Raw genomic sequence first — 12827 nt, 5'->3', positions numbered from 1 at the left:
TGCTATTATATCTACTTTGATAGATTAGAAAAAAATTGCTGTAAACAGTTTAAGGAATATTACCAAACCTTACAGAAAAGCTTTTATGAGATTTATTTCACACATAATTCATTTAGAGATTGACTTTCATGGCTTGGATCACTAAATTTAAATTAAAACGCGTTCTGCTGAAACAGTTGGTGAAACCAAAACTGGTCAGAAAAAAGGCTATACATTTATATACACAGTCACAAACTGCATATTCTTCAGTCTTGGTTTCCCTACTGAAAATCACAGAATTTGACTAGTAAACATCCTCAATGCTTGCAAGCTTGAAGGAAATGGAAACCATTCGAGTGTTCAGCATTTCCATTAAGCAGACTATTAATCTTGCTTTTTTTATTTCACTTACCCCACCTGTTTAAAAACAAAACAAAACAAAACCCACACCTTATGGGAGAGAGTTTGTTAGTCTGTAAACATCTAGAATCACACAATAATTAGGTTGGAAGGGACCTCTGAAGGTCACTTGGTCCAGCTCCCTGTTTGAAGCTGGTTCAGTTGTATCAGGTTACTCAGGGCTTTGTCCAGGAGAGTTTTGAGTCTCTCCAAACACGGAGATCCACGACCACTCTGGGAAACCTGTTCCAAAGTTTGATCTCCCTCAAGATGAAAAGATTTTTTCTTGTGTACAGTCAAAGTCACCCATGTTGCAATTTGTGTCTGTTGCCTCCTGCCCCGTCACTCACTGTGCACCTTTGGGAAGGGTCCGCCTCTGTCTTCTCTAAGCTTTTATGCAGTTGTTGATTGCTACTGAAGTCTCATCATCATCATCATTAAATGAGTTGCCATGTTTGTAATGGTGCATATTTTTTAAGGAAAAACACTAGTTTAGATCTTGGGAGGCTCTAAGCAGGAGTTTGTTTTAATATTGCATGGCTTTTTCTATTAGGACAGACAATCAACCATTAAACTTAAAACATTCACTTCTGATCTCTGAAGAGCTAATACTTTGATGACAATTGAAATAAAAATATCAAGACCATGAACTTAAAAATATTTAGGGGAAGTAGCATGCTGGAGTTTGGCTTTATTTTCACAAATTCAAAACTTCTATTTTTTTTTTTTCTTTTCCAGACAGCCAGAATAAGAACATTGAAATTACAGGACAAAAACTGAGCATTAAAAGGGAAGAGGAATTTAGTTAGATTTATGCATATTTTTTTTTTCCTCCCCTGCATAACACTACCAAGCATCAAGCAGAAACACAAATGAGTAGACCTTCAACAAACAGGTGGTAGGTTTAAATTTAAATACAGGGTTTCCTGGTCTTGCAAGATGAGCAGAAGCAAGAAGGAAGGAGCGCTGCCACTTTCAGCAATGCCACTGCTAGATTGGACTGCATGTAACAAAACTACCTCATTGCTTGATAAGCAACATCTCAGTGATAGTAACAGCTTAATTACCTCAGTCTACCTTTTTAAGCTGGTTTATGCTTAGCTATACCAGTTCCCTGTCCCACTTCATTTTATGTCTACACAAACAGCTATGCCATAGCAGTACATGACAGCAGGAACAAACCACTGAGAAGAGACTTTGCGTAAGCACCTCTATTAAATGTGTAGCCACAACCTGAATAGTGTAAGTCTGCAACAGGAAGCAGACTGATGACTTGGAAAAGTTATGTTAAAAGTATTATTATATGCTCTTTCGTGGCCAATATAGAATTTCATAAACTGATAAACCGAACTGTCTGCTAATATTGTGGCTTACTGGCACTATCAGTAGTTTCTCTTATGGACAGCAAAATTTGTGTCACCGGGCAATCTTTCAAGTTTTTCCGTACCTGCAAATCTTAAAAAAACAAAACAAAAAAAACCTGCAATGGAACAGAAACTCAAGCTGCATGCTCAAGTTCAAGTGCCACACTTTACTAAGTGTCCTGATTTCACCTTAGGCAAACCTTCATCTTAAAGGAATGAGCTAGTGAGTGAATCCACAGATAATAGTATGTTGTACTCAAATTCTGTTATGCTGTTTTTGTAGAGATAAGACTATCTAAGTATCCAGAGACTGGAAAACCTAGAGAGTCTGTTGATGCTATAAAAATAGAATACTAATGTACACAAACTCAGAGTGAAGGGAAAGAAGCAAGGAGAAAGTTCTTATACAACTAGACCTTCGATGATCTTCAAACAATAGAAATTAACTTTCAGGTGTGCAAAATGAGCAGAGACTAACATCAATGTAATCTTTTCCTAGCCAACAAAAAGGCCTGGCAAAGACTAGAAGTATCCATACCTGTTAAACAAAAAAAGGTAGCACAGGTGGACACTTCAGGGATTTCAGCCTGCTGCAAACATGTATCAGTATAGCTCCTACCTTGTAAACCTTTATAGCCCTATGTTAAAAAGTCGTAACAGTTCACGGTAGTGCTGCTCACCCTTGTTTTAAAACAAGACAGTATCACGATACTTTTTGTTCTCAAAGCCATCTTTTCTACTTTAAAGAAAGTATATTTTCCTGATATGCAGCAAGAAGCAGCTTTGTTTTACAGTTCTGCAAGTCTCTCCTAAGAGCTGTCAGTCTGGCTATTAACTGAGGCACAGTTTTGCCAGACATCATAACTTTCTTATTATTCCTACAGATTTAGCAAAAAACATGCACGAACACTCTAGTGATCAAGATTTTTTTTCGTAACATAAATTAATCTAATTTGCTAATGAAAGAATGCTTGCAAAAGATGTTTAAATACTATCACAAAATACCGCTGACACATTAAGTTATAAATCTTAACATACTATTAAAAATGACACATAGCAATTTGAGACGGCACAGTGCCTAGGCTCTGAGTGATCTTTTCTGACATTTCACTGCCACAAGGAGACATCTGTAGAAAGATGCAAATGAATTGCTGAGGGCAGCACGGTATCAGTACGTTAGAATCAAGGGATTGTACAATTTCTGAGACCCTAATCTGGTTTTATATTATTTATGTTATAAAAAAGAATACAAATTTGGGTACAAATCACTTAGCATAAAAAAAAATATTTAGTCTACTTTTATTGCTTCCAGTCATTCCCTCAGAGCAAGTTTTCTTTGGACATAAGCTTAATTTCACAAAAATTTGTTGATCATCAAAATACGTTCAAGTGCCCTCTTGACAGCATCTGCTCTTGCGAAGTTCCACTTAAAAACACAAAACAAAAATGAAAAAATCCACAGACACCGAACACATCTATTATGGTGTTTACCTCCACAAGCATTTTGTAGAGGATAGCATATTGATTGCCCAAACCTAAAAAGCAATGGGATTCCTAGATAACAAAGACTAGGACAAAATGTAATCTACTGCTTAAACTCACTCCCACTCTGGCCCAGTTGATATCACATTTCTTGACACACAGAGGCAGCTTTGAACAGGTGTGGGCAGGTTTCCTCCATCAATCCAGCTTGTTGTCTGTCCAATTGGTTTTAAAAAGAGAATGGGACAGTTCTCTCTATATACTCACTATTTTATCTGGCAACATCTGCTGAACTGGTGGAAGAGGTTTAAAATATATTTTTTTTTTTTTTTTTAATATGAAAAGTGATACAGGTTTTTGCAGCCTCTACTTCTAAATAGAAAATCTCAGCTTTTCTGAAAAAAAGTATCAGGATACTTATCTACATATTCTCTTTCAAGTCATCCCCAAAGGCATTAGTTAATGCTGTAGCCAACCTGCAAGCACACTTAGCATATTATCCTTGAAAACTTCTGAAAATCATTCAGGGCTTCACCAGTTTGGTTATTCCACTAAAATAAGAAATCCAAGAGTGGGAGGGAGCTTGATTTGAACTAATTTCCAATCACTTCAACCTGAATTACAGATTATTTAGATTACATTTAAGGCTCTAATGTGCTTCAGCTCAGAGCCAAACATCAAACTTTGGAAATGCTGCAACCAGAAATGCAGTCTGTTACTGAACAGTATCATGATCAGAAAACATTGTCTTTGTAGAACAACAGTCACAACTATGGACTTTACTCCAATAGATACAAGAACCCAAATAATCCTCACCCCGAAAAGAAGATATGTACAAGCATAAACAGTTTCAGGTATACACAATATGCAGACAAAAAAAAAAAGTATTTTTTGCATCTCAACTGTTTCAAAGCTTTCTCACAATGAATCCTTGTTATCAGATGTTTTAACAACTCTATTAGCACAGTGCTAGGTTTTACCATCCCAAGGTTAACTGAAAGCATATTTTTCACTGAGAGAGACTGAATAAATATTCATCACTACATATATATTTCAGAGAAAAATGTTTTTCCATTTCAAAGGTTGAACTCCTGAACTTCTTGTTCAGCATCATATAAAGCTGTTCAGAAGTCACAGTCTATTAAGTGAAATTGAAAATACTAAGGTGAGACCAAAAGACAGGCAAAAATCTGCTTTCATTTATCTGCAAGTGCAGGTTTTTGCAGGTATCACAGCTGCAAAGGAACTTAAACTACCGCTGTGTAAAACAACTGGGATACAGTAGGGCTTACAAGCTCAAAAACACTGCTATATAAACACAGATATGCTGTGTTCAGTATAGATTCATTTGTGCATACTATAAACAAGCTAGTAAACCCACCCTGATTAAAGCTAGCTATAGACTAGCTTGGATCTGCCACAACTTATAATTTTAACCTACGTTTAGCATTAGCGTTGCCAGACATCAGCTGGCTTCACGAAGCATTGCTTGGTTGTCAATGAACTTCCCTCTACAGTAAGCCTGATTAGCTTCGTCTCATTATCACAAGAGCCAAGAGACATTTATCAATGTGCTCAAGCTAACGAAGCCACCTCAAGTAATGAACATTGGGGAAAACTTTCTGAATTGGCTGTACTAGGATCTTAAAGATGACAGTGAAGACAGGTCAGTTTTGAAATGGTTTCTGATGAACTGGTCAATGGGACTGCAAACAGACTCCGTACAATCAAACATGCAGATTTTAAATGAAGTAGTGAAAAAATATGAGCACTGTGTGTGTGCAGGTGTCCTGCATAGCTAGCCCACTCAATAGCCACAATTAGGCACAGAATAAGTTGAGGGAAAAAAAAAAAAAAATCAATCCAAAACACAGTGAAAGATGAGCCCAGCAGCTGAAGAGCGGTCTGTTTCCACAACAAGCTCAATGTTAAGGTGATGAATACTATGCAGGTTCTGATATGATCTCTGTGTCATGGTATGCCAGCTATATCCAGTCCTCAATACCTCTGTGATGAAGCAAGTTTGATGTTGGAGCACTAAAATATCTGAGATAGGCAGCTGTCTGTGTTCATCTCAGAGAAAGCAGTATCATCGTGTTTGCTACGAGGAGCGACACAGAATATTGTCTAGAGCTGACTGTGACCCCGGCAAAGAGAAAATGCAAGCTCATATACAAAAACCATAACAATATAAAGTAACAGTGACATTCTCTCAAAATCTAAAATTAATACCACTACTGTAGACATTAAAAAGTTGTAGCAGCATGGCCATTCAGGTAATTACTCATTTTGTGACTGCATTGCAGCAGGGAATTTTTTTACATCAGTAGGGGGCTCTAGTTCTGCAGCTTTTCCACAATCTCTGTTAAAGCTGTACATGGAATGGAAATATTCTTGGTGATGCCGACACAGGAGGTAGAACACTTGCAGCTGCAGGACTATCACACGGAGGCAGGGCTGAGTGGCTATATTCAGTGCTCTCTGAAGCTGGCGCCTGACAAGAACGAAGACTACCAAAGCGAAGGAAAGATATTTTATCTCGAAGATGTCTTAGAAGTGAGCAATTGCAATTATGCATTATCTCAATTTAAAACAGTTTAAATTTTTCAATTTAAAATAGCTAATTAAAGGGTAATGGTACAACTGTCATTCAGTGCTGCATTTATAAATAACTTGGCCTTTATGTCACCAAAATGGACTTGCATTTTTATAACCCCATAATTCCAAACAGAAATTAAATCTGTAAATAATTATAACAGACTAGCATTATGCAAGTATTTGTAAAGATTCTCCATAGCGCTTAACATGTCTTAGGCTATATTGCATAGCTGTATTTATTCTTACATTGAAATACAAGCATCAGGGCATCTTGAGTAAAAAAAAAAAATAGTTACGAAGAAACAGTTCAGATAGACCAAGACTTGAGCAGACACTTTTTAATATCACTCATGGAGAATAACAGCTCAAATTTAAATGTAAACACATGTTAGACTTATGATGAGGCTCAATCAGGCCCTATATGCAGCTGCTCAGAATTCTGTTAGGGATCACCTTGCAAATTGTTTAACATGGCTCAGACGACTCATTCTTAACTGTGGCCAATTAGTGTTGACAGCCTAGCTGCATTTGATTTAGAACATGGAGGTAGACACATATGTTAAAATGAGGTTGCTGAACTCTGTTTAAAGAGGTTTTGCCCCATTTTCAGTGAGCAAGCAAACAGTTGTAAAAGGCTTACAGTTTCTCTTTACTAAGGCCAAGCAGAGAAGGCTGCAAATACATAAAATACATATCAGCATTGGTAGAAAAACCAAACAAAACATATGGTAAAAGCCTTCTTCCCTATAGAATAACCAACCTTCATTTTTTTATCACCTTATACATACATTCCAGAGGTGGAAGCTTTATAGACCTACTTTCCATGTCATATGGAATAACGTTAGAATAATGCATTTGCTATATAACCAGGCATACTTTAAAAGCTAAAGAAGTTGTTCATATCTACAGAAACACACAGAGCTTAGATTTAATCTTATTTGCATAATAATTTTCACTCTGCGCTTAGCAGAATGATAGCAACATGTAAAAAGAAGCTGCTTTTCTCAATAACTTATGAGAAAATCCTCTAAAAACCCAAGATTACTTACAATGAAACATTTCTGAAAACACCTTCGGAAGAATGGCAGAGGATCTGAATCAACTGTTGATTGCATCAGAAAAGTATGAAGAATATGTAAGATGGCAGAAGCATCTTTGTTGACAAGTAAATCAAATCAATTTTTGACTGACTGTCAATAGAATAAACAAGGAAATCTAGATAAAACTCAGGCAATCTTATTACTATAAATTTTATCAGATTCCTCAAAAAGAGGTCAGCTCTGAAGTAAGTAGGACTGCTTCTTTAGTTGATGTCCATTTGGTGAAGCCCATTAATAACATCTGTTGTAGCACAACCATTTGTACTTATCTTATGATTAAATTACCTGTTAAAATATCTGGGCATAGTAAAAATGAATCAATCATATGTTTTCTTTTATTTTCTCCTAACAAGAGCCCAAGCAGACAAGAATTTGACTTATTGTGTTCATTTTGCACAAGATTCTATATAATAATATCAGCTTTTAATTAACAACTTGTCATGAGTGCCATCAAACTAATCCTTACATATATAGGTAGTTTCCATTTTTATCTACAAAATGCAGATATTTATACAGCGTGCCACCTGAACGCCAAAAGGTTCCAATATGTTTCCCATATTTCCTCATGGCATATAAATTCATAAAAATAACTCTAAAACGAAAATAAGATGTCCAAGTACACCGGAAACTATCCTTAAATAATGTTTTCTAAGCAACCTGTTTAGGAAAACAGAAGCTGTCCAAAATGGATTGCCTACTTGAGATAATACCAAATTAGATAAAAATCCTTTTCCTACTTTGGTAATTAGTTGTCTCCTTGTAAAACGTGATATTACATAAAAAAACCCCCTCTTTGCAAACACTTAAAGAAGCTGCTAGGGCAAGCTTGGACCATTATGCCCTCTTAACAAAAACTAGCAGATAACCAGCTCTATGCAATTAGTGCATAAACTAATGGTCTGCAGATAAATATCAGACTAAAAAAAAAGGAAAATATATGTTTCACATGTTGATAATCCATTCCAATTTCAATAGCCTTATCTACACTGCATTTCTTGTAGTTTTCTTTCAATTAGTTGAATAACAGTCAAGAGTGGACAGGACCAATACTGATTTTTTTTTTTTTTAACATGTCTCTCTCTTCTGTAATTAAAAATAAATAGAAATGCATTGCTACTTTTTAGAATTGTTTCCATTTTTCAGTGGAAAAAGAATTCTTCAAAGCAAAACAAAAAAAGGCAGAAACAAATGACTGATATCCAGCTTCCTGTAAGTGCTTGTCTTTCCTCTCTCCATCCCACTGTACTGATCTCTTATTTCTACACTGCTGATTCTCATTGCCAAACCATTAACAATAGTACTGGACAACTTTACTTAGTTTTCTCTACTAATCAGATGAGATATGGGGGAAATAATTGCTTTAACATTATAATATTTTAATGTTCAATTACTTCTGTGTTATCTAACCATATTAGAGACGGGTGAATGTCAAAACCTTAAACAGGGAAAGCAGTAAAAATACTTTCCTTGTTTTACACCAGCTTTAGGCTATGATCATCACAAAACAAAGTAACATTTCTTGGTGCATCAGCCAGCCACCACACCACAGCAAATGCTCCACGAAGACAAACCAGCGTCCTGATTCCTAGCACCACAGCCTCACCGTTTCACTCCAGAAAACTGATCTCAGAGCGAAAGAAAGCAAGCGACACGTTTAGCCTTGCTGGGTTAAGCCATTCGGTAATAAGCACTCCACGCTGAAAACGAAAAGCTGACGGGGCTGGGGAACCAGGGTTTCTCCAGCTTCCACGCTACCTGCTCTTCTATGCGGGAGAAGCCGGTGAGAGCCCGGGGGCCGGCGCGTGAAGAAAGGCGACAGGAGGGCTGCAGTGAGGGAGCGGGCAGCAGCGGGAAGCGCCGAGGCCCACGACGGAGCCAGGCCAGCCAGTCCCCCTGTCCTCAGGTCTGCCTATGCCACAAGACGTTTTGGGAAACTGTTTTCGTACAGGCTCTTACTGTCTCGTAAGTTTTTGTTGAAGAGTAGCACATTTACCTTTGATACCTCTCCGTATGTACACTTTCACCAATAGTTACCTCAAAAAATTTTTTTATAAGTTCAGTTCAAGTGGAGTGGGTCTAGTAACTGTAAAGCAGACCTCAACTTCCAAGGGCCAAGGTGCCTGGATGACAATTGCTGACAACAGCAAGTGTACGCACAGGCTCATTCTTTTAACTTCAAAAAAGGCTACAATTTATAAGAATAGACTGCTAACTAAATTTAGCGTCTGTACAATTTATGACATGCTACATGTTAAGGTGTCACACAAGAAATTTTGTATGAGAAATGTAGTTGTGGAAATTCAAAGAACTGTTAATGTGCAATTCAGTGTCCAAGTGAGCCCCAGGCAGCTATTATTTTGCACTAGAGACCACATCCTCCACATTAAATTTGTATTTTTAAACTAACCAAGAGGCTAACCACTTACTGAGATAATAGCTTTCACTAACTGAAGGAGAAAAACACTGCCTCTTAATACACTGCATGGCATAGCCACTAACTTAAAATACAAAACAGAAATTAAGGGATAAATCTGCTTAGATGAAAGCAAAAGGCAGAGTGACAAAATGGCCTTATGTAGGAGCAGAATGTTGTAATTACAGTCTTTACATATGGCACAAAAATTCCAACTTCGTTAAAAGCAAAAGAATGTGCAGAGCATGCACCAAATCAACAGAACCATTTTGATGCAAGAGCAGTTCATTAGGCAATTCCCACTCAAGAAAAATCTGTATACTTAAATGCACTGATGCACAGAACATACCTTTGCAATGTGGTCAGTTTGCAGCTGCTAAGTACATATCCAGCCAGATGGTAGGAATCACTGCAGCTCCACTAACTCAAGTGAGAGATGGCAAAGCTGGAGGTCTGACCGGTATCGGATTCACTCCCTCTCTTCCCCTCTCCCAAGTCCCAAACTGAGAGGAATTTAAACCAGCAAAATACTTTACCTTAGATAGCAGAGATGATGACACTTGACAAGATACAGATGCTGCTCTCAAACACCCTGACAAAAACACGGTAATAAACACAAAACCATAAGGATCATACAACTAGTAGACTACATGTGCGCAGCTGTTCCAGGACATTAGTAATCCCAGGCCATCTTGGATGAGAAGGCAGTGCAATACGTAATTAGGAATCTTTCTGCCTTACTGGAAGTTCCTTTTTGACCTTCCCGTCAGTGAAGCCCGTACTGGGTATCTGCCTAAGACTGGTCCTGCAAGTGTTGACAGTGACAGACCTATGGCTGTCTGTCTCCTACTGTTACTTCCAGCCTACCACGGATGTGGCAGCAGCCTGTCTATGAGCAAGAGGGAACTGGATCTTGAGCTCAGCACAGGCTCATAATTCACAGCGGGGGCACGGTGTGCGTGTGTGGAAAGAGAGACAAGAGGGTCATTTCTTTTTCCTTTGTCACTGGCATTTTATAAGGAAGCATCTTGGAATCTTTCTAGGCATTTCTACAATTTACACGGACTGGTGAATTACAAAGAACCTGAAAAGTAAAATAAGGGAACCGTACTGCCAGCCACAGCTCTTAAAGGAACAGACAAGAGAATAATTTGTAGCCAAAAGGAAGAGAGGCCTGAAAAGTCTTGACCTTGCTTACTTATCTCACTGACAAATGATTTATCATACACAAGAATGTCAACCTAATTATGAAAGGGACACTGATTACGAAAGGGAAAATATTTAAGATTATATAAAGCTGATTCAAGTAAACATTTTTACAAGAAGTTAGCACGATGCAGAGGGCTAAAAATCACCTTTTGGTTCTGCAACAGATATCCACAAAGAAAGAATAAGTTTTACAGAAAAGAAAGTCAAGGTCCATCAGGAAACAATTAGTATATAAAAACAAACACAGCTTATTTATAGCACATAGGACACAACAGTGTTAAGATTAGATCAACTTGACTAGGGAACCATACACGATACTAGCCCAGTTGCATAAGGTTCTCTCTAAATATCATTTAGGAATACAAATTCAGAAGAAAACCATCCTTAATAAAAAGGAATTAACAGTATCTTAAATGAAATAAAAACAATTTCTAAATCAGCAAGACTAACAGAATTTATTAAATATTGATCATAGGTCATTTTTGCTGGCCTTCTTTAAATGTATAAGTAATTGTATCAGTGCAGAAAAGAATCAATATGCTAGAAGTTCACAGGAGCGGTTCTCAATGAATTCTGAAGAAATGTCCTCACAAGGTGATCCATGAGTAACCTCTGGGCAGGAGAACTGCACGTCACCCTGCACTGAGATAATTCATTATGAATGGAAAGACACGTGTATGTCTTCACATGATTCGTAAGCCATTACCTTCCTTTGCGCAACTTACTTCAGCTAATAAATCTTATTTCTGGAAATGAATAGAGTCATTTGAAGCCTGGATTCCACTTTCTGGTTTTTGTCAGTAAACTACAGCAGAGCTGCCCAACATCGTAGTGACTGGTAGGTCAGCAGCTTCCACCTAGCCCAGGGGAAGGACGAGGGCTCCACACAATCATGCCAAAAGCACGCAATGAACGGTCTTGTACCTCTATGGTAAGCAGGCGGGCAAGTGGACCCCTGCTGTAAGGGGGGGGGACGGAAAGAGCTGCAGACAGCCCAGCTCGCTCTCCCTACAGGACAGACTTCTGCAACAGTTACTTTCCAATGCAGTCAATGAAAGGAAAAGTAGATACCTTCCTTGTAAGTGAGATTATTGGTTTTGAGACAACAAAAGTCACACTGGAACAGGTACTATGGACAAGAGATACTTCTAGTTAGTTAGTATTGACGGCATTTAATTGTTTGGAAACCTCCTCTTTAAAGATGGTTTTCAGTCCTTGCCCTTTGGTGAAACCAGCAACATACCATGAAGATTACTGTATACTAGATACAATCTGATATAAACAGCATTTTTATGGAGTAATCTTTTGCAGATTATACATCAGATAACCAGGTATTTAGAAATAAAATTTATCCAGGCCTTTAAAAAATGAGTATAAGGAAGCTAATTTAACTGGCAGCATTTAATTCTGCTTCCCTTTACCATTCCATAGCAGAGACAAACAACAGCAACCAGTTGCAAAGAATCCGTGTCTAGCTAACAGAAAAGAAAGGGGGAAAATGTTCTCTCAACTGTGAGGCAGCAGCATGAGCATGCTGTATATTTCCCAAGCAGGGATCCATTCCTTATGTACTTACTCTGATTTGGCAACTGCCCTTTGAACAGTAATCCTATTACATTTAATACTTTTGTTCTTGCACTTTCCTAAAGTTCAAACAGTCCCTCATGTCAGAGAGAAAGGAAGCTACCATTGGATCTGGTCTCCCAGACCTTTGGCACTGAAAAAGATACAAAAGGCTAAGTGACCTTAAACTGCAACCCAATAGCCAGGATGCTATTCATTTCCTTTGACTTATTTGGTATCCATAGCACAACTACAGCTAAAATAACATGAGAAGATAAAAATGCATGTAAGATCAAATTTTAGTAGAGATGCCTATCCATGGCAGTTCTTCCCCATGGAATACTGGAACAGATACTGCTTTTTTTACTAGGAAAAGATACAAACAGATGTTTAAATAGGTTAAGGGTGGAAAGGGATTTAATTTGGGAATAAATCGTAATTAAATTATCTTTACTGGCTTCCATCTTGATTCTTCTAACAAAACTCTTCCACATATGAACTACATGCAAGTTCTGTATTGCCTGGGGCTGTGTGGCCTTTTCAGAAATTTTTGCAAAGAAAAAGCAAGCTTTCCTTTCAGATGTTAAGCGAAAAAGAGTTATTGCTTGTCATGTCCACAGAAACAGTATATATAAATGCTTGCATTTCCTATTTCATTTCATTGAAAAAAGTCCCAGTGCCTAAAGCTAAAAGACTCCTTTTGGTCTAGTAAAAATCCTT

At 37.7% G+C, this 12827-nt stretch overlaps 1 protein-coding gene across 16 annotated transcripts in view; it reads right to left on the bottom strand.

Moving 5' to 3' along the window:
• CTDP1 (CTD phosphatase 1) overlaps positions 1-12827 on the bottom strand; it is a 120002-nt gene that overhangs the window by 51232 nt on the left and 55943 nt on the right. The window contains exon 12 of one of the 16 annotated variants that reach the window (XR_015706426.1): positions 9685-9838. The exons of 12 other annotated variants lie outside the window; for them this stretch is intronic. Coding sequence is in view for 3 of the 4 variants with exons in the window: in XM_087765248.1 (XP_087621374.1) it covers positions 11085-11186 (102 nt within the window). In the remaining variant the exon portion in view is untranslated. Of the gene's footprint in view, positions 1-6982; positions 7013-9684; positions 9839-9871; positions 9928-11069; positions 11187-12827 lie in introns of those variants that run through there. 3 more of the 16 variants (XM_087765272.1, XM_087765263.1, XM_087765248.1) reach the window with 3 other exon arrangements.

The sequence above is a fragment of the Nipponia nippon genome, unplaced genomic scaffold (assembly GCF_047370975.1).
Source record: "Nipponia nippon isolate SJK-2023a ecotype South Korea unplaced genomic scaffold, ASM4737097v1 scaffold_1, whole genome shotgun sequence".
In the NCBI taxonomy this organism is placed as follows: Eukaryota; Metazoa; Chordata; class Aves; order Pelecaniformes; family Threskiornithidae; genus Nipponia; species Nipponia nippon.
The sequence above is the reverse complement of the archived record's forward strand: the minus strand, read 5'-3'. Positions and strand labels throughout refer to the sequence as shown.